Source organism: Carya illinoinensis, chromosome 5 (assembly GCF_018687715.1).
Source record: "Carya illinoinensis cultivar Pawnee chromosome 5, C.illinoinensisPawnee_v1, whole genome shotgun sequence".
NCBI classification, from domain to species: domain Eukaryota; kingdom Viridiplantae; phylum Streptophyta; class Magnoliopsida; order Fagales; family Juglandaceae; genus Carya; species Carya illinoinensis.
The window spans coordinates 14,606,567-14,629,336 of NC_056756.1; the positions used below are offsets into that span (position 1 = coordinate 14,606,567).

At 36.2% G+C, this 22,770-nt stretch overlaps 3 protein-coding genes across 3 annotated transcripts; 2 read left to right on the forward strand and 1 right to left on the reverse strand.

The window, feature by feature from the left end:
* Positions 1–1,425: 1,425 nt before the first annotated feature.
* Positions 1,426–4,671, forward strand: LOC122310113 (zinc finger protein ZAT4-like). The gene is made up of 2 exons (XM_043123999.1): positions 1,426–3,708; positions 4,083–4,671. Exons 1-2 carry the CDS (start codon positions 2,724–2,726, stop codon positions 4,358–4,360), a joined length of 1,263 nt encoding a protein of 420 aa, XP_042979933.1. The 5' UTR covers positions 1,426–2,723; the 3' UTR covers positions 4,361–4,671.
* Positions 4,672–9,672: 5,001 nt separating this feature from the next.
* On the forward strand, positions 9,673–10,626 carry LOC122310114 (glutathione S-transferase T3-like). The gene is made up of 2 exons (XM_043124000.1): positions 9,673–10,041; positions 10,108–10,626. Exons 1-2 carry the CDS (start codon positions 9,673–9,675, stop codon positions 10,624–10,626), a joined length of 888 nt encoding a protein of 295 aa, XP_042979934.1.
* Positions 10,627–16,360: 5,734 nt separating this feature from the next.
* On the reverse strand, positions 16,361–21,737 carry LOC122311694 (probable WRKY transcription factor 57). The gene is made up of 4 exons (XM_043126332.1): positions 21,030–21,737; positions 19,325–19,468; positions 18,425–18,789; positions 16,361–16,801 (listed from the first exon to the last, which is right to left on the reverse strand). Exons 1-3 carry the CDS (start codon positions 21,422–21,424, stop codon positions 18,429–18,431), a joined length of 900 nt encoding a protein of 299 aa, XP_042982266.1. The 5' UTR covers positions 21,425–21,737; the 3' UTR covers positions 16,361–16,801; positions 18,425–18,428.
* Between the last annotated feature and the right edge of the window lie 1,033 nt (positions 21,738–22,770).

Sequence of the window (22,770 nt, forward strand, 5' to 3'; positions counted from 1 at the left end):
CGGCTCATTAAAGAAAGAGGAGACTTTCCCGATCGATGATGGAGTAGTAAAGCTTATTACAGAAAATATGCAAGACTTTGGACCTCAATTGCTCCTCACTTTACGTTCTTTTCCCTTTCAAAAGTTTACCGGAAATGTGAGATGAACTGTGTCCTAACTCCTCACTCCTCAGGCGCTCTACGAATCAAGCTAGAAATGTTTTATGGATCAAGCCTACTTCTAGAATTGCTTATGAGTGGATCTGCCAAGCACTTGTGTTTGCTTGCTTTAATGCTGTAGAGGATTTGGGAAGATACTGAAGCTTTCCACCAGCAAGTAGTTGTTATTAGATAGTGTATGGACACATGGTATTTACATTCTATCATAAGATGTCATGTTATTAAATATGAAAGATATTAATGATTTTTCCAATACAACCAACACCTTGTTCTTACCAAGATTAAAACTTCTAAGCTCTGAAAGAATAGCTAAACTATTAGGGTGTGTTACGTGGGAGAGTCAACACAGAGTTCTTGTGAAGATCTCCCATGCATGTTGTTCTATGTTGTTAGGAGCTGTAAGGCTCTAACGAGTTGTCTGGTCATAGGTATCAAGCGGAGAGTGTATATATAGTCGTGGGTGTAATCTTTTATCCTTCACCAACTCCGAGAAAGGATGAAAAATATAGTGAAAAAGAGGTTACTTTATGTCACGTAGAAAAGGAATTCCACCAGGGGAAAGGTGCACTTTGCTTGACACATCATATAGTTGGGATTGCACATTTGGCAAGCAAATTGTTACAGTGATGGGATGAAGTCGATGGGACTGCAAACAGCCAAGCAGGTTCGGAAATCCATTTCTCTTTTGTTCGTTTAACTCCTAAACATTCTAGCCAATGGGAATTGGATGAATCTATACCTCGTAGCCTTAATGTGGACTGGTCTTTACACAGCCTTCATTCCTTTTTCGCTATATTCTTTTCCGATATGAGTAAATATCTCTTGTTTATTGAAAAGAAAGCATCATAAGGAGGATGATGATTCAACAAAATCTTAAAAAAATTGGAAATTGGTGCTGAATATAGTCACAAGGATCACCCTTAAACGGTTATTAGAACAATTCATCGACTATATTGATTTGAAATGACTCATACAGTGGATGATATAAGTCAACAAAAGATTGTGCACGGGTTTAATTATATTGCAACGTTGGTTAAAGAGTTTCAGTGTATAGAAAAAAAATGCTATTTCTCGATAGAGATGGTCGAGAATGGTTAATGTACTCTCGAAGTGGAAGGAGATTTGGACATTCTGAAGATCGAAATTGCAAACACCTTAAAAAAAATTTTAAAAAATGAAAAATCTCAAATCTGCTTACATGAAGGTGTGGGTGGCTTTATGAGGTTATGGGGATGTTTTAAAGGGAGGGAAGATGGCTGCGGATGGCAGAAAGGGACGAGGATGTTGGGTGGGTTTGAAAGCAATGGGAAGGGCAACAGAGGCGGCAGATGCGTGGAGGCAATTTGGATCCCATATATCAATATCACCATAGAAGAAAAAACGCGAAATCCAAAAATACAGAAAAAAAAAATGATATTGAAATAGAAAAAGCAGGCCGAAATCTCAAGTGCTAAAGAGTGGAATAAAGGGAGGAGCTTTTCCCTCTACCCTGAAAGTGATCACTGGAGGAATTCGATGAGTGCAATTCATAATTAAGAAATCGAAAGAGCTCAATCAATATTGATTCGACTGTTTCAATTATCACTTCACTTTGGATCCATGGCTGCAGTCTGCAGAATGGCCTCGCTGCTGCTATATCTGTACAGATTAATAGTATTTAATGTCAATATCCTCTTCTAAACATGAAATTTATTCAGTAATGACAGAGATGAAAAATCCAATCTTCTTTTTTTTTGGTTTAGTTCCTAAGGTCAAAAGAAAGATGCAGGTGGGAGGGCATTCAGCAAAAGAAAAAAACAAATGGAAAGTGGATAAAAGTGGATTCGAAACGAAATATGGCAATATCTCTATTGCTTGTGAGAGAGCTCACAACTCAAAAGCAAGACAAAATTGAGGCGTATTTTGGATGTTTTAGTTCAGTTTGCCATATCTATCACTCCTTACTCTTTAGGATCCTCAAAACGCCACCGAATCCTGACCGTCCAATCTATCAGCAAAAGATTCTCAACCGAGTACACGTGCTTCTTATCTTTTTATTCCCTTCTTTAGTCTTTTGCCTCCATGCATGGAATTCTCCTCAACTACATCACAAACAAGAGAGAGAATTTAGAGAGAGAGAGTGTGTGTGTGTGTGACAAAGTCATGCCTTTGCGTTGATTGTTCTTCATAGGCCTGTTCGTCGCCATCATTAGCGACCCCTTTCTGCACAATTCCGAAATTTCTTTTCCACCCCATTACATTTATGAACATTCAAGAGGAGATAGAGTACATGGAGCTGGAATTTAAAGGGACCCCTACTGTGGTTCGAATCTCGTACTTCACCAAACTGTCACATCTGAGCCCTTTTTGATTCCTTGTTTATCACCACTAGAAAAAAAGAAGAAGCAAGAAACTTCATGATCTGCAGCAGAACTTCTCGATCTGGGTCTGCTTCTCAACCGTTCTCGTGTTCTTATTGGAACAAGATCATGAATGTAACGTTCTTCGAGATTTGAGGTAAGACTTTGTTTTCACATTTTGTTTTTGTCTCCTGGATATCGTTGGTTTGCGCGATCAAATTTATCCATGGAAGAAAAGCACAAAAAGAAGTTCGTGTGCAAGTTTTGCAACAAGAGATACCAATGTGGGAAGGCCTTGGGCGGTCACATCAGAACCCACATGAATCATCAGAATTCAGCTGAGAAAGAAGAAGTCGAAGCTCATGCTGATTTAGTGAAGTTTCCATCTCTGGATGGTGGAAAGAATAGCAAGAGAGATTCTGGGCCTAAAACTGCTGGTTGGAATTTCAATTACAGTCTTAGGGAGAACCCCAAGAGAACATCGAGGTTTGTGGATTCAGGAACTGGTTCACTTCAGGAAAGGGTTTGCAGAGAATGTGGCAAATGCTTTCAATCATTGAAAGCTCTCTGTGGTCACATGGCTTGCCACTCAGAGAAAGAGAAGCTAATTAGCAAATTTGAGGAGCAGTCAAAGACTAGTGAGAACCAAAAACCAGAAATGGACACTCAGTCAGTTACCGATACATCAGCTCCGAGGAAGCTTAGGAGATCGAAACGAATGAGGTACAAGACTCTTGATACATACCCTTCTATTTATACTTTGGCAAATGGTTCCTCATCTGTCTCAGAGATTGAACAAGAACAAGAAGAGGCGGCAATGTGTTTGATGATGTTCTCTAGGGACTCTGTTTGTAGAGATGGTTTGAATTCTATGGCAGAATCTTCGAATAACAATTCTGTGGTTTTAGAGGCCAAATCATCGTCTATCGATTTGAAAATTACTGTGAAGAATGTTGGGAATTATGTATCTGACATGAATGATTTTGTAAAGCTGAAGAAGCGAAGTGACGAGTTGAAAACTTCAGACACTAGCCTTTCTGATAATTCTGATTCTGGGTATTTTAGGAATGAACCCAAAAAAGCTGAATCAGATGTTTCTATTTATGGGTCTGTTGCGAGTGGTGAATTTAAGAATCCCAAAGTGGAATCTGGATATGGAACTGGAGGCTTTAATGCCGAATTGGGTAAAAGTCCAAACAGATTCAAGTTGTGACGTCTGGATTTGGGAAGGAATTGATCAGAAATGAAGGATATGGTCAAGTGCGGAGAGCTATCGTCAAGTCTAATTCAAGCATGAAATCCAAAAATGATCCCCAAAGCCCTGAATTTATGAAAGGCTCCCACAAGAAGATGAAAAACGTCTATTCCAATATCGAAACCTGCAAGAACACTCAGAAAAGAAGCAAACACGAGTGTGTGAACGGTAACATGTGCTTCCACTCTCGCCGCGCTATGGGGCCACGTAGAGCTAGCCACACACAGATCAGTGGCTGCCGTGAGTCAGTACATGATAGTGGTGAAAATAACATAGAAACTGATTCTCTTCCTGTCCTAAAGCCTTATAGTAAAACCGTTGAGTCTTGAGGTGTCAAGACCTCTATTAACCGAACTATGCCTAATCATTCCAAGAAGAGATTGGGAACAAAGAATAGCAAGGGACATGAGTGCCCAATTTGCTTCAGAGTTTTCCGGTCGGGGCAAGCTTTAGGTGGTCACAAGAGGTCCCATTTTTTTGGAGGTTCTGAAGAAGGAACTATCGTGCTCAAGCAAGAGGTCCCCGAGTTTCATAGTCTAATTGATCTTAACCTTCCTGCTCCTGTCGAGGAAGAGGCAAATGGGACTGCCGAGTTCATGCCATGGTAGGTTTCAAACATCCACAAAAGCTCGATTTGCCGCTGAGCAACTTTGATATTTTTGGTCATGCTTCCGTGATGATGCGAGGGTGTACAAAAAAATTGGCCAAATTTTTTCATTTTCCCATTTTACTTCAGATTCAAGGGTGTTCATTTGAGCTAAATGTTCCAATATTACAGCTTCTGGCACCGTAAGCAGTACCTTTTCTTGCTTTTTTTTACTTGCTTTCTGGGCTGCAGCATTATTTCTTGCAATTGAAGTTCTTCATTTATTTGGTTGTTTAGTGTTATTAACTCCGGAGTATTGAGTTCATTCATCTATATCACTATCGTATGTGAACCGAATTAGTTCTACTCTTTTCTTTTTTCTTTTTTTTTTTAAATCTGACACATTCCATTAATACCACTTCGATGAGTGACTGTGAACTCTGCTTTTAGGTATCCACTTTGCCTTTCTGAAGGCACTGAATCATGACATCTTTGCTACACTGGGCTCTTTTAAGTTCTATATAAAACTTGCCTGACGAGATTTACTTCCAAGCCTCACAAAATTGTCCCTAACATGTTTCACCTCTGGACCTTGGATGATGTGGACATCTAATGGGGGGGCAGGGTTGAGCTACTTCTTGGTTTCAAATAAGGCTCTGACCTCCACCCCCAGTATATAAGATTTACTTGATCTAAATTCACTGTTGGGCAACTTTTCTCTCAAGTGAAACATAGAATCGGGGACCACCTGCTTTTGATTGTGGGTTTATAAAGTTCCATGCTAAAGATTGGGACTCGAAGTTTTTAAGGAAATTTCCTTTTGAAGTTTGATGCGTAGCTCTATGCATTCAAAGTTCATAAAACACTGCTATTTTTTATTTTATTTTTTGTGAAGTCCTTGCTCATTCTCAGAACCTTTGAATTTGCTAGCTGAAACACATACGATATTATCTACTCCTATGCACTCTTTATTATTCCAAACTGAAGAGTGTGAGCAACTAAAGAGATATACACTATCCATATAGAATTTTCTAAAATTGTGGACTCCATATAAGAATTTAGTGACACATGTATCTGTTTTTTGCATTAGTAGGTAATTATTCAATTTGGTTAGGCAATTAAAGAGAATTTCAATTCATAACATATACATTCTCTCTTTAGCCTTACGAGAGGGTTGGAGAATTTATTTATCGTCTTTTTCGCATGCATCAAGCAAACGAATCAATAAGCACTGGAAAAGAGAATCAAGTCTCATCATGTAGATAGAATTTATAAAATCTCATATGGGTTGGTTGGTTTGGAGTGAGTCGGCTTGCAACACAGCAGTCAAGGACCACCTAAGCCAACGGGCTTTGGCTACGAAGGAGCAACTCTCACGCAAGCTATATGAAGTGGTTCAAAGAAATATTGAATTGGGTTGTCATATTTTTCTTTTTTTTTTCATTAACCCTGTGGAAAAGGACGAGCAATTGAAAAAGTACTTTAATGGGTATGCAATTATCTAGCCTTGTTCCCAACTCTATTACTGTTTGGACGAAATTGGTGATGGGACTCAATAGGTTTAAAGTCATTTCAATTTTGCTCAAAAGCTTATTACGACCTGCCTCAATTAAACCCCACATATTTCTTTGGACCTGTACGGCTTTGAACATTATTTTTTGAAATGGCAGAGCCTGGTCTGATTTTCTTTCTTTTGTGGAACACAATGCCAACCCATCTTCGGCTTGCATTCTGTAATGTGGATTACTGGATTCATTTTGTTTGGAGTTTGGATTGATAAATGATATTTGGAGTGATAGAGTAAGTACCATGCATTTGTGCATTACTTTTGAAAAAAGTAAGTAAATATGAAATATACATGAAAATATTAATTTTTTAATAATGAACTTTACTCATTTTTAAAATGAGTGCACGACGCTTACGTAATACAAGAATATATCTAGCATTACTCGTTTGGATTTTGGTGCCTACAAGGGGGCATGTAGACACACCAACTTGCACATCAGTAATGTATTAGATGTGTCACCAATGAAGTTGCAAATAACTTGTTCATTCATTTCCTATGAAAATATTTGGTTAAACCATGGTAATTAAGTGGAACAAAAATATGCTTTAATGTTGGAAAGGATTCATAGGAATGGCAATGTGTCAGCCGGGCCTACTAAAGAATACTTATGTTAATTGAACAGCTGCTCAGCAATTTATGAAAGTGTACCAAGAGAACTTGTTCCAAATGCAAATTTAATGTACTCACGGGACACTTGTTACACATATATATAGCTGCCCACTTCACTGCATTTTGCTGCAAAATCACAAGGCCGCAATTATGTGAGTCCTTTCTGGTCATGAATTGTGGGCACCATAAATCATTTTCTCTTGTTCCATTGAACAAATCACAAGGGAAAGATGGAAAACATGTCACTCAACGCTTCCTTTTGTTCATTATTTATTACCAATAAACCCATTCTTTTTTATGATAGATTCTTCTGCATTTTACCTTTCCTTGCCACAAGGAATGCCCTTTTTTGTGTGTGTGTGTGTGTGATATCTATAAGCCTAGGCTTGAGATTTGTTAATTTGAAGCTGCAAATCTCATTTTCAAGTCCAAAATCTTGGGCTTGTGAATAGATCATCATTTCAATTATCAGAAAGATTAGGCCCCACAACTTTGCAAACCAACTTGACAAGGATTTCTTTTTGTTGTCCGGAATAATGTGGGAAGTTTGGTTCAAAGGACATAAAGCAGAACCGAAGGTGATTTGATCGGCAGCCGACCAGAGGTCAAAGGCTGCCACCCTTTCTTGTCCATCGTTTCATTGAGCATGGAACACTGAATTGATATCCCATGAAATGTGACGTGGATTTTATCCTCGGAGAAACCTCCTGTTATTTTCAAACAAAAGCTATTATCTTATGCCAAGTTAGTTTGGATCAATTGACAACATTTTAGTTGTCTGCTAAGAGCATCTTCATTGGCTTGGCCAAATGAGGTGCTCGGCTATATATGAAATAAATTGGTTCAGAAAATGCTCACATTGGATTGGGCAACTTTAAATATTATGGACTTGTACTACAGTTGATGGCCAAACATGGAAGACCGTTTTCACTCACCAAATCATAAATAAATATTTTCTCACTCCTACGACCGAGCAAGAGTCAGAACGCGGGAAGGAAAAGTCCTTTATCCTTTCTCCCTCCATTTCCGTATCCACCCTCTTTCTCCCTAAAATTTTTTTCTCCTCTCTCGATTCGCATACACGGAAAAGGTCCAAGACCCACGGCTGCGCACATCCACTCCCACAGCTGCGCCCCTCCACTCTGTCTCTCTCACAGACGATCCCGATCGGTAAGTTTCCGTAAATTACCCCTCTTTTTATGCTCTCGGTTTTGCACTTAGAAATGAACTATTGGTTTGTATTGATCGATTCCTCTGTAAGGTTTGATGCTCTGTTTGGTTGAGGGAAGATAACTGGGTTTGTGGCCTCTTGAGTTTTTGAGCTCGGTTTTGTAGACAAACCTCTCTTCATCTCCATCACTCTGTCTCCATCAACCCAAGAAAACACCCACGAACCAGACCTCTTTTCGTCTCCACCGCTCAGTCTCCATCAAGCCACGAAAACACCCACGAACCACAACTGGTCTCTTCTCTTCGTCTTCTCTATGAAGCCACAGATCAGTTGCCCATGAATCCACGGAGCTGCTCGTCGTCACCCCCTTCGTCTTCTCCACCTAGATTTTAAATCCGCTTCCCATAAAGACCAAAAACGCCAACCCTAACCCTTTCTAATTTAATTTTATAATTAGAGGCTGATGGTGTGATCGTTGTGTTAGTTTATGAATTTCGTTTAAATTATTATTCTGGAAATGCTTGTTGGAGATTGCTATTGTGGTGTTGTTTTTAATCTAATTTTATAATTAGAGGTTGATGATGTTATCGTTGTGTTGGTTTATAGTTTCATCATCTGTGATTATATACATATATATATATATATATATATATATTAACTTTCTAAAGTCCATATGTGTATATGTATAAATAGGTAAACACTGCCTATACCACTTGCTAAAGTACTGTAGATAATGAGATATAATATAGGCTCAGATTGAAGTTGCAATGTTTGATTTATAATGTGCTTTGCATTGTTTGCTTTGATCTTCAAATTAAAATTGGGAAGGGCAAAGGCATTGATATGTTCTTATCCTATGCCTCCTCATCCATAATGTGCACGTATATTTGTAGTTTGAATTGGGCAAGTAATGCCACCTTCCCACTCATCTCAGTAATTAGGCAAGGGAATAAGGAATTATAATTTTAGGAAATATGTTGAGCTATAAAGAAAGAAATAAATAAAAAAGAAAAGAGGTTTTTTTCATGCCCTTTGGACACCTAAGTGGAATGGGAAATAGGGAATCATCATTCTTTTTCATTGCTTTTTATTGATGCAAAATGTCACCTAAAGTGCACAACCAACCAACATTTTAGTGCAAATGACCTAAACAATCCAGCTCAAAACTTGAAGCTAGCTTGGAGAAGAAATCATTTCGTTGGTCCATCACTAGTCAAGGTGTGAATGTGGAAAATAAATCATTTTTCATTAATCATAGATAACATTTTCCATGCTTACTGGTAGCAAGAGAACAACAAGTCTTCCATATGTTCTTTTATGAAATTGAGTTTCTAAATTAATTTTATCATATTAATATACAACTCTGCATTGAATATTAAAATATCAAATGGATTTCCATTCAAACTGCTGAACTGATGCAGATACTCATCAGTCTGTTTAAGACAATGAGTGTATCAACAAAGAAATATTGTATATATGAAGAGACTGTTGACCACTCCCTTCCAGCCATTTGCTGGCGATTGCTCAAATATTAAACACTCCCCTCCAGCCATTTGGGCATATATTGTTACATGGTATGGTAGTTTAAACAAAATACTAAATAGTCAACCTATTTCTTTTAGTCATTTTGGCATATATTGTTCACTGTCTCCCCTGCTTACTTTAAGACTGTTATGTTTATTATTTGCTGATTGTTGACTTTATTACTTGCTAACTGTTTTAGTAATTGTTGTTTTTGGTTAATAAATTGAAGAGTTGATGGTTTTGCACACCTGGAACAATTCATTGTTAATAGTCAACCTTGTAACTTTTCAGATGTTGTGTTGTGTGTGTTGGCATACTGTTTTGACTGTCTTCCATGCTTACTTGCTGACTGTTGATTTTATTACTTGGTGACTGTTTTATCTAGGATGGATTCACACTGCCAATACGATCCCTTTTTCACCACACTATTGCAAAGTGGTGGAGAAGGTATTATAAACCCCCCATGGCTCGTGTTTTGCATGATAATGTGTTTCCTGAGGTTGAAGTGACACAACCCGAAGGGCAAGTAAGGGCACGAACTAAACTATCCCAACGGGGTGTGTCCTTCACCGTGGAGGAAGACAACCTCCTTGTATCAGGGTGGCTCAATATTAGTATAGACGCTATTAGGGGGACAGATCAAAAGTCCACCCAATTGTGGATAAGAATCCATGATTACTTCAATACTTATAAAAATGCTAATTGGCCTGAACGTTCTGTGGGGTCGTTGACTAATCGATGGTCAACTATCCAAAAAGCCACAAATAAGTTTTGTGGTTTCTTAGCCCAAGTCGAGTCAATGCATCCAAGCGGTACCAATGAACAAGACAAGGTATGTTTCTAATTATCATAAATTTGGATTGTAATATGTACTAATATTTTTATGATTGGTGTTTAGATTGACAAGGCAAAGGCATTGTACCGATCGACACAAAAAAGCAATTACAATTTGGATCATTGTTGGAACTTATTGAGGCACCAACCAAAGTGGCAAGTGCATATGGATAATTTGCCAACAAAGAGAAAGACGGGTTGCCCTACTGTTCCAGCTACCATTGCCATAGATGTTGAGGAAAATGAGAGCATGTCTACCAATTTGGAGAGGCCGCTAGGCAAGAAATCTGAAAAACAAAGGGAAAGGAAAAGGAAACATGAAAAATCTTGTAATGGTCAATTTGATGAAAAGTTAAGTAACATGGAAGCTGATAGGAGGTTGATGATGATTGAGCGACGGGAGACGGCAATGAAGGCTGAAAAGGATAGGGCTGAGATAATCTCACTTAAGAAGAAGAAGATGGAGATGGAAGTCATGATGTTGAATGTTGATAACATGAATGCAGTGCAGCGAGAATACTTCAAGTCAATTCAAATTGAGATCCTAGAGAAACATAGGACTGAATTGAATGAAATGCAGTAGCTGGAGGATGGAGAAGTGAGTAGTTGCTATTTTTTGGTCATTTTTTGTAGTTGCTGTTTTTTGTTAATAAACTGAATAGTTGATGGTTTTGCATGCCTGAAAACAATTGGATGTTGCTGTTTTTGGATCAAAAAACACAGATTAATATTGCTCTGTCTATCTGTTTTGCAGTTGGGGCTGCTTTATGAAATGGAAGACTATTTTTTGCATTGAAGTCTACTTTTTGGAACTTCATGACAGCTTGGAACCCACTAACTGATTTTTTGGATGTATATTGAAACTTGAAACTGCTGTTATATGTTAATAGGGGTTTATATTTGAACTGCTGTATATGATAACTAGGTGCAGATTTATGTATTTCGTCTTGGTGTTTATGTAAGTGTTTTTTGTAATTAAGATGGTGTTTGAATATTTGATTTCCATTAGGTATTTATGTAAGTGTTTTGTAATTAAGATGGTGGAGGAAATGTATATTTCCTCTAGGTGTTTATGTATATGTTTTGTAATTAAGAAGGTTAAGAATGCAGTGCAAATTTCCTAATTTTGTTTATGTAGATGTAAGTGCAGTGTAGATTTTCTTCATATTGATTTATGTAACTGCAGTGCAGATTTTCTTAATATTAATTTATGTAAGTGCAGTTTTTTATTTTTGATTTATGTAAGTGCAGTTTTTTTATTTTTGCATGACTTCTTCATATTAATTTAATTATAATATAATATTGCTTAATATTAAATTGGTAGAATTATAAAATGCGAGAAAACAAAAAAAATTTTTAAAAAATATTATTTTATTATTATATATAGAATGGATGGCTAATTCAATGTGGGACTTGAATTTAGATTAAATAGGCAAATGTATTTTCAAGTTGATATTGATTAAATTTGGATATGCATTTGGCCAAGCCAATGCTAATGCTCTAAGAGAACCAATGATCGAATCCTCCTCCATATAAAAGATAATCTTATGAGTTATTATATTTTCAATTTGATGTGTAGTAAAGCACATTATTTAAATTATAATATTTGATTTATAATATTCAAATTTTAAAATTTTTCTTGCAAATCAATTCTCTTATATAAGTACTTTATAATGGCTAGTTTGGGTATTAGAATATTCTTCTGAAAATACTTAATTACTATTTATTATTTTATCATTACTTGTCACTTATTTTTTATTATTTTTTACTTATATTCAATATTTTATCATTACTTTTTCACTATTATTTCCAGAATATCTAAGATCATTTCACTATCCAAACGTAACCTAATATGCTATTTACACTAGCTTATAAATAATATTCATATTATTTTAATTATTATTTTTGCATCACCAGCATTTGTTTTTTATTTTTTATTTTTGTCTTTTAACTTGTTACTTCTTCCTTGTCGGAAACTTTATAACTAGTACCCGCTAATTTAAATCATACCTTAGAAAAGAAAAACAAAACTAATTTTAAGATCTTCCTAGTTCCTAAAAAAAAAAAGTTATGGGTTATTTGGTAAAGGAAGTTGAGCCCTATAAGATGCTTCCTTGAAGTGACAGTTCAGCTACTGGGCCAATGAAGCATTTACTGTCATAGGTCAATCAGCTGCCAGCATAACTGAGAAGGGCCCAATGGGCCAGCATGAAGGTTGGTACAAAGGACGGGGGTATGGACCCACTTTTGGTGGTGGAGCAACCTCTTCATGGCCCATAAATGTCAGACGCACGGCTCTCTAATCCCATCATACCTGCTGCGGCTGCCTACAAACATTAACGCCAATCGGAATCTGGATTGGGTACACACTACCAATTAGCAAAAGCCAAATCAGGGAACAATATGTCGGCATCCTAATTTTATTTTATTTTATTATTATTATTATTTTTAAAAAAGAACATCGTTCTCATCGTCTGGAAAATGAATGATATTTTAATCATTTTCAGAGTTAAGAGGGGAGGAGGGATGCACACACTGTGCGGCCTCACCCTCAGCAGCAATATTAATATATCAGAAAACCCTTTCATATAGAGGGCAAAATTTTACGCCGAAAGACACGGCGGGGAACACGCGGCACTTTAGTCTAGCAGGGCCACGGTGGAACCGTACAGTGCTGAGTCAGAGAGTCAGACGGGCGATCCAAAAGTGCAGAGCAGCCGCTGATGCCTGACTGGTTTAGTCCAAAGCTATATATATGACAGAATGTACTTTGCTTTTAGAAAAAATATAATATTTTAAAATGATAATATTTTTATTGGTGTAGAGCGGTTTGTCTGATAGTATTATTAATTTTTATTTATTTTTTATTATTATTTTTTATAATGTAGAGTAGTTTCATAAAATAAGATCATCTTTAGGATTCAACCTCAGTCAAAATTGCTTTTGACTCAATTCTTTTATTAAATAAGTCGTTTGCAAAATAAAAGGTTATGGTTGGTTTTCTAAACAATATTACAACTCATACAAAATTCAACTCGATTTGTATAAGCTCCAATAATATGGTATTTGTTATGTTTTAGAATATATATATATATATATAATCTCTATATTTATAATAAGAATATTTTAAATATATAAAGAGCTTAGAAGAAATCATATTCTTAATACAAAACATATTACTCAAATTTTTATCAATATTATATGTTTCTAAACTCTGTAAAGATATTAACGAAAAATCAAGGTTTGTTAAGATTTGTAGATGAATTTATAAAATATAATATAAACAAAATTAAATAGATAAGACTTGATCACAAGAATCTTTTCACCTAATCATAACCTTATAGTCAAAACCATAGAAAAACTCTTTTGATTTACCTCAATGCATTACCTCATGCTTTTCAATATTCGAGAATCATGCCTTGATGCTAATAAGTATCATGGATCCATCATCTATATATATATATATATATATATATATCCTATTGCAAAATGAATACTTGATAAACACCGTTTGTATATGTGTCAACTTATGACTCAACATGTGTGGGAATGGAAGCCTGCATTCCAATTAACCATTGAGCTGACACATCAGATCAAGTTGAAATCCCCTCAGATGCGTTTCAAGGGAAATGCATGCAGATCAAGATAACATGCACCACGTTCACCTGGTTAATCTACAAGATATCATTCGTGCCCACGGATATATATATATCATATGGGAGAGGACATCCTTAATATATATATATATATATATATAAGATAGATACTAATATTGACAGTACAACGCTAGCTAGTTGTCAAGGAATATATATATATTATATATATATAATGACTAAATGATCAGAAACTGAAAGCATACGTACAATTTCCACTAATATTAGGGGGCCTAGCTTAGATAGCGAAATATGGCACAACAATCCTTGTGATCAGCGGGATATATTCGATCTCTATGTATCAAGGAGCATGCAATAGATTAGTAGTACTCTTAGCCATATATTCCCTTGATCAATTCATTAATGGGATAAAAAGATCCTATCTTCCCATTGTTTAATTTTGACTTTGCTATCAAGGCCGAGTCCCTGATCAAAAGTTTAATAGGGGTCATCTTGATCTTTCTTTGGATTTTTATATACATGATGGTTTGACCGATATTAAACTGAGTTTCAATTTTTTTTTTCCTAATTTTTTCTTTTCTATGTCCAATTAAGCATATATAATGCCATTTCAGGATAAAACAATAACTCTGCCTAAGTTATTATTTAAATCTAATTTTGTCCCCAATGATCTAGTACTCTCTACCCACATGCTCGCATGCAAGCTGCTCAACCCCACCTCTACTATATTTCATATTATCCATCTTATAATCCCGAAACCATCGGTTAAGGATGGAGCCAAGAAATTTTATTATTTGAAGTTCAAGCATGAATGAGAAAGAATATTAAGTAGATCTAATATATACTATCTAATACTAAATTAACATATTGAATTTATCAATTAAATTGGAATAAGTACCTTCCATTTTCCTGAAAAAATTAACAGATTGAAAACTAATTAAGCTCCAACTCATTATAAAATTCCCTAAAGTATAGATAATAGAAAAGATACAAAATCATCCCTCAATCAAATATAAAAAAAGGAACTCAAAAGCTCTATTAATTCTTGAAAATCATCTATGTATAAGTAATCTTTTACTAAATTTGTAATCATATTTCATTCAATATACAACATCATAAACAAATATATTTTAATCGACATGCTAATTAAAAAAGGGTGTTGCTACTTAGCCTCCTCAAGTTACTACTAATGCATTTTGTTTTTGTTTTTTGTTTTTTTGTAATGTTAAAAAGACACACAAATACACTAGTGATAACTTTTTTAAACATTTAAAAACAAAATTGAAATGCACTAGGGGTAACTTAAGGGGGCAACTTAGCATTTCCCATTAAAAAATAGCAGAGTGAAGTGATCCTTATACCATAAACATTCACCTCTTAAACCCTCAAAGAAAATTTACTTAAAAAGAAATAGTAATACTAGATATAGATATGAGTCATGCAAACGCCGTGCACTTTGTATGAAAACGTGAAGTTTTTTATGCGAGTCTTATATTTACTCACTTTTAAAAAAAAATAATATACAACACTTTCACAATCTATGATGAAATATCATTTCTCATCTAATATAATTCGTTCTCCCCATCTCTCATTATATATACCCTATGCGGTACTAATCTAAACAACAAAATATTTTTGTATTATTATTTCAGTCCCACTGTATAAAAGAACACAAATGGTTTTTTTTAATAAAAAATTATAGAATTTTGCTACATACAAGTACAGTCGTGCACTAATCTGTGTACTAATACTGATTTATTCATACTTAAAATTTAAATTAATATTGTTTTCAGTAAAATCTATTTTTTGACCAATCACATCACATTAGTACACAGATTAGTGCACAATTGCGCTTGCAACTATATTTTTCCAAAATTATATTCATCATTCATATACACTACATATCATATTTATTATTTTTAAACTTTTTTTTTATTAAAAGTATGGTGTATAGATGAAGAGTAGAAAATTTTAATTAATTTAAGAATAATAGAATAAAATAATTTAAAAAATATATATAATCTATATATAATATATAAGAATGATGATCACTAATGCTATTTTCTAATATATTTACTCTTTTACACAGAAACAAGTACAATCTCGAAATAAAGGAAAAACCATTTTGCCGTCCGGGTGGTACTGTTTAAGTGTACCGCTCGGATTTTTTTGAGATTTTAAATATATTAGTATATTTTTTTATTTAATAATTAAGAAAATATTTAAAAAATTGTGAAAAAAAAAAATTGCGCTGAGCGGTAAGCCCAGCGGTAAGTAGCCCCACCCAAAATCAAAAGCAGGCTGGCCTACGCGATTTTAATAACCAGACCCATCCTGTCTGTGAAAACCATGACTTTTTACGTTGTACTCCGAGACCCTAAGCCACAGACCCACAGAGATTCGAGGGTTGGCGGTAAATAAGCTACGGACGGTATGGTATGTGGAGTCTGGTCACTAAAGACAAAAAAGGAAAGTTTTTAAGGGTAAATTAAAGCCGCCCCGAGGCAACAGGGTGAAAGCTAACTTTTCCCGGTAAACTAAATAAATAAAGGTTAAAAAGGCAGTGTCGGCTAACTCTGAAGCAACATCGAAGTTCACGCAACTGATCCAACGACTGGGTGGTCCAGTTCAAGTTGCCTTTTCTTTTTTCATATATCTCAAAGTCACGTACGAGCCATGAAGAACTCCCACACGAGAGAGAGAGACCAAAAAACAGCCAGTCACTTTTACTTTATAGTCTGAACAAAAATAATTAATGATAAAAAAAAAAAATAGCGATACGAATGAAGATGGTTTAAGGTTCAGATCCATCTAGATCTAACTCTAAGATTGAATCTGCTGTAAACCTAACCAAAATGAAAAAACAAAACAAAAGTTACCCTATATACAAGATCAGTTTTTCGAGGAAATTATGTACATATTAATTATAATCAACTACAAAATTAATGACGGTCTGGAATAAATCTCATGCTCAATTATCATCAATACCTGGGTACTTACGCCCGTGAATATGATGAGGTGCAGGCACTAAATTAATATTTGACAGAAAAAAGGATTACCAGAGCGCCTTGAAAATTGCTTCGGGTTGTTACCATCTTGACAAGATGGACGTGTCCGATCCATTCCCGCTACTGCATGCCCGGCCTGTCCAAATGGAAAAGGTTAATTAAATATGTAAAATCCAACAGAGAAATTCAAGAAAGATCTGGTCGAGTTATAGCAAGCATCAACATGCAGCAGACTTCATATTCCAGCACGATTCACAACACAGATAGTTGTCAGTTTGGGATCCACAACGCGCCTCCTTTATCTCATCATGCTTGCGTTTTAAAGAGTGAGAATCAAAGAAAGCTAAGGACCATATATAAAAATTCCTAAAAGCTGTTCTATTATGTTCACATACCACAGATTCAGCAGCAGCAGGCCACATTCTTTTCTTTTTGAAAAGGGAGACAGTTGAGATCAGTCATTTCACTACATTCTAGTCAGTGGTCATTAAAATTCAGCTCTTCCTTCTGTGTAAATTAAGCCGTTTGGATACATGATAAGAACGACAAAATTGTCCACAAACACTAATTCTGAAGTGTATTAAGAAGCGGATAAGTTTTACAGCCAATAATTGAGAACTACATGATCATTTTGGCAAAATGGTGCCTGCATGGCCACAATGAAACAATTAGTACACACAGCATCCATCACAAGTAAGGCTTTGTCCTACCATAATAGAATGCTTCTCACCAGTGCTATGGTACACGTAATATTATTTCTATCTTAGTCTATCGCTAGCTAGACGGTCGATGGTCAATGGTCATCCACAGTTCGTGCTGGTGGGGTTATATGTTAGGCGTGTTCATGAACAACCGCGGTCCACAAAAGCAAAAGATTTTTCAAGACAAAAGTGAAACTACTTGATGGCATCCTAACCTAAACCTGGAACAATATATTAATAAGAACAATAATGTTATATTACACTACATTCTCAACCTATTTTCATACACCATATTTTTATCCTACTTTCATAAATTTTGCAGTTGTTAATTAATTTCATTTTCTTCTCTTTTTAAGTATTTTTAATGAATAATAGTTTATATATGCATCTTGGCAACGGAAAAGATAAACGCAGTGACAGCTATAATAACAACAAAAACCATAATAATAATTGACAAGTTTTCGTAGAGTACTCTGCCATGTGATATTATGTTGAAAACTTTTAACCAACGTACTCATGATTTTCTATGATCCACGTCTATGGAGGATTCATAAAGCCAATCAGCAAAATCATTGCACGCTCTATGAGCTGCGACCAAGATTCATAAATGTAAATCTGAGGTAGACATGATTCAATGAATCAAACGTAGGTAGGACAAAAGCAATAATTCATCATTATTACTGATGATCTGTCCCAGCTTAACAAGCGATCTCATTTTTAAACCATGCCAAAATATCAACACTATTAGTTCTACTTCTGGATGTCCTGTACGTGCGATCTCCTTAGAACCTAAGCTTCGTACTTGGCTCACAGACACTCAGGGTTAACGTAATACGGTACTCCGCTTGGGTTATAGTGTCCTAAATTGACTTGGTTACGGGTTTCAATATGAAAATGGACTGACCCTCTCTCTCTCTCTCTCTCTCTCTCTCTAAGATACGCAATCAGCTAGCTAGTTATATATACTGACACACCCATATGCACACGTACGTACGGTAGATGCATAGAGAATAAAAATTTACACATTTTACGACGGTATTTCCATAATACTGTGTTACCTTCTCATCTGTTACGCATGTTAGGAGGCACCATGTCCCCAAGTAATCCTTCATCAGTGGGAAACTGTGGGCAGGTTGGTTCGGGCATCGAATGGGATTCACCTGCTGCTATCTGTTGAGACTGTATCATACGAAAAGGACTTTGTTGAGGTAACTGAACAGCTGGATAATAAAATTGTGATCCTGAAGGAGCCAACTGCCCAGTAAAGGTCTCATGACTAATATTCACTCCACCTCGAGGGAATCCGACCGTGTGATGGCAGTGTTGGCCTTCATATGTAGTTATTACGATAGTGGGATCTTCAGATGAGCGTTCCACTCTTTTCTTTACGGTGCATCTGCTATTTGTGCAGCGGTAGTAGCTCCTGTATGCCACATCGAAACTATATATGATCTACTGCATATATGAAGTTTCTAATTTCTGAAAAAAATTGCGTATTGAAATTTTGCATTTGGGCCTGTAAAATATGAGAGAGAAGAAATTCAAAGATACATATAGGCTAATCTTGTCAGTAATGCTGACCTATTACTTGCGGAGATAGCTAGGGACCGACAATAAGAGTTAATTTGGGGAACCCAAAAGCTATTTTGAACTATTACAATAATAAAGAAAATAATAATAATAATAATAAAAAAAGGCCTGAGAAGATTAGAGACTTCATATTTTGGACCTAAACAAACTTATATTATTATCTTGCTTAATCGAAATAAACAGATCGTAGCAAAAGTTAGAAATGGAACTGGAGATTTATGACGAGAAAGGAACATGGTACGTGTAAATGAAAAGAATTTAATAAAAATCATTTTCATATCAATCCATAAAACAACAAGAGTAAAAATCAAACATGGGAAACACAATAATTTGTCTAAGTAACTGAGGAGAAGTACGTAGTTACAGACCTAGGAAATGGACTATTTTTTACGGCCTTCTGTCCATATTTGCGCCATCGGTAGCCATCTTCGAGATGATCAACTTCACTCTTCGTCATAAACGCAAAACGCGGCTGCCGGATTCGTTTTTGCCCTTTCTTTCTAACCTTGTTCCTACAAAATATTACACCTACAATTATCAAACAAAAACAAGATCCTAAAAATGAAAAGCTATAAATAATTCGTGAACTCATGATAGCTAGTAACAAACAAATATGTAAACTAGGAAGAAATCACGTGATTGCTTTAAATGTATAACGAGATGAAATTATCCAAAGGTTTGCAATCACACGTCAAACTGGTCGACTGACGACAATATTGGTCACTCAAGAGCAAGAAAGAAAACGTGATCAAGGTGTAATTAAGAGTATATATATATATATATACGTGAAGCTTCAGTGTTCAGTATAACTATATGCATTTCTTCGGCTACTTAATTGAGCAGTGTTATGACTAGGAGGGATAAAAAACAGAAGAAGAATGAAAGGCTAGCTTATGTGTTTCAAATTAGAGGGAATGCTAAAGAAAAATCATATGAGTGAATGTTTCACATTACTTTTGAAATGAATACCGTTTGATGCTAAACGTCTTTTGCAGTATTGGCAATTAATGAGCGTTTGTATGTTGGCTGAGAAAACAGAATGGGAATTGGCGTATATCTATATATGAATAGACTTAGCGGAAGCAGCTAGCTAGGATTAACAAATCTAGAAGCATGTCGTTATAATACAGTAACCCAAAGAAAAAGACTCAAGCTGTGACTATCTAGATTTGGTGGCTAATTAATAAAGTAAATGATCTGAATCTGTAACTAACTAAGAACATTATATTTACATAGAGAAATCATGTACTGATGTACAATACTCTAAAGAATAGCCAGCTAGCCACTTGGTAACAAGAACCTAACACCTTTAGATCAGAATTAAGCAGTAATAGCTAGCATTATGTCATACAATTTACAATGCCATGAAATGCTAATGCACTGGCATTCAAGGGAAACTATGAATATATGAAGAACATAAAACCAACTTCAGTATATGCATATGATCAATATCCTTGATTCTTCATATAAAGCGAAGTGATCGATCGCTTAAAGAATCTAAATGCCAAAAAGTAATGCGTAAATAACCTGAAGAGTTCCCCGACAAATTAGTGTCATATACTTTTTAAGCTATATTCTCGCTTTCATTGTAACTAATTTCGTGATTTCTCAGCAAAAATTTGATACAAATTATTCGCCAAAAGCAAGAGAAAAAAAGGAAAGAAAAAAAAAAGAGAGTTAAAACTTAAGCCACGCCATTCCCGCCGCAATAGCGGCGGTGTTCGAGGAGTTAAAATTAATATACAAAAAGCTCCTTAATATTTCCCAATTCCTTTGGAAGACCCCATGTTTTCGGTGAAATTACGGACCTACCTCGGTCCAACTTGCATGAACAAGTAGATGGTATCTAGATGTACGGACACAAAATTGCATTGCCTCCCCCCCAAGTCCAAAGAGAAAACCACTATAATCGGATACGATTCTTTTCTTCCCCCTTCACCTCCCCCGGGCCAATTATCCTACACTCAAAGCCTGCCATTTGCCCTTGAAAATACGCGTTAAACTAAGGATTCAGTGAGTCACATGGAGAACATAGTGTATATATACGTATATGTATTCACGGAACCCACTCACGGTATCTCGGGCGGTTTTCCACCGGAGCCAGTGGACTTCTCAGGCGGATCCTCACTGGAGCTAGAAGACACGGAAGGATTACTGGATGCCGTGAGGTCTCCAACTTTACTCTCCGACCCAACAGGAAGTGCCGGGTCGGAGCTCTGCAAGGCGCGGTGGCTGCTCTTATTGCTGTCTTCGTGGTCTTGGAACCCGAAGCCTTCCGTCAAATCGGAGCCATCGTGGAGACCGGCCCGGTTCGGGTCATCCGGCTGAAAATTCCACCCGAACTCGCCGAGTATGCTACTTTCTCTGTCGTTGGCGAAGAAGTAGACGCTGTCCGGGTCCGGGCCGAGCGACCAGCTCGAGTTGCTGGTAAACTCAGGTCCGGGATCGGATTTGTCCCCTTCGTCCATAACTCAAACAAGGATCCACCCCGGAGTGCTGGAAATCCAAATCCGCAGGGGAATTTAGCGTAATTCCGGAGAGAGAGAGAGAGAGAGAGAGAGAGAGGTAATAAGGGAGGCCGGGAGGTGGGGAAGCAAAGGAAGGAAGCTAGGGTTTCGGTGTTCGTTGGGGGTCAGAAAGGACGCATAGTTTATGAACTTTTAGAAGGGCTTGAAAGCTTAGTCTCGTCATTGCACAGTTACAGAGAGAGAGAGAATTGAGGAAAAGGAATGAGAGAGAGAGAGAGAGAGAGAGAGAGAGGGGAGGGGGGGGGGGGGGGGGGGAATAGAAAAGAGATAAGTAAGAAAAATCGCCGTCAAGCTCCTAAAATAGTACGGGGCGAGGCTGATATTTAAGCGTTGGAATGGAAGGCACGAGAGGGAAGGGAAGGGGTGTCCCCACGCGCATGAATAAAATCACTCCCAAAATACTTTCCGACAACAGGCCTCTCTCTCTCTCTCCCCCCCTCCCCCCTTAATTTTTGCACTTTGGTGGCTCTAACAACAGAGAGAGAGAGAGAGGCCTTTTATTTTTTTACTCACCCAACAAGGCGTGGGCATTGGATCAGCTCCAATCATCATTATTTATCAAACATATTTTTTTACTTGCACTTCTTTTTCCCCCCCTTTCAATCGGAAAGATTATATTCATACTCAAAGTCATATTTTTTCCATTATGCTTCAATACGCAGCTCTAAACAAAAGTCACTAAAATTATGCCACGTCATTTAATATTATCTGTGTAAGGTTATTACTTATATTTAACTTATTATTCTTAATAATATTGATTGACATGACATGACATATTTTGAAGAGTTTTATAAGCCAACCACTTCTGTAGTATTTGAACGTGTACTTAGATGAAGGTTTGGGACAAATTAATATGGTATCTTCATCTATTTTGATATGAATATGGTATTTTTAATCTCAAATGATATGTAAATAATAATAAATATTTAAGATCTTTTTGGATTCCTTATAATTTAATGATCCGAAGGCAAATTGTATCCTTGATCATTGCATGTATTGGAGCATTAGCTAATTATAACATTCCCTTCAAATAATTTAGACTGATCGGTATATGATGTGACATATTTATTAAATTAATTAATTAACTTGCGTATATTTAAGTATTGGTTATAATGTATAAAAAGATAGAACCAAATTAGTTAATTTCTCAAAGGAAAGAGATATATGGCCGGGAATCTTAATTTCTAGTCCACATATTAATATTAGAGGTCCTATATTTTCATTGGTCCCATTTCAGGATTCCATCTAACTAGTTATTGTACAACAATAAATAACTCAACTATAAA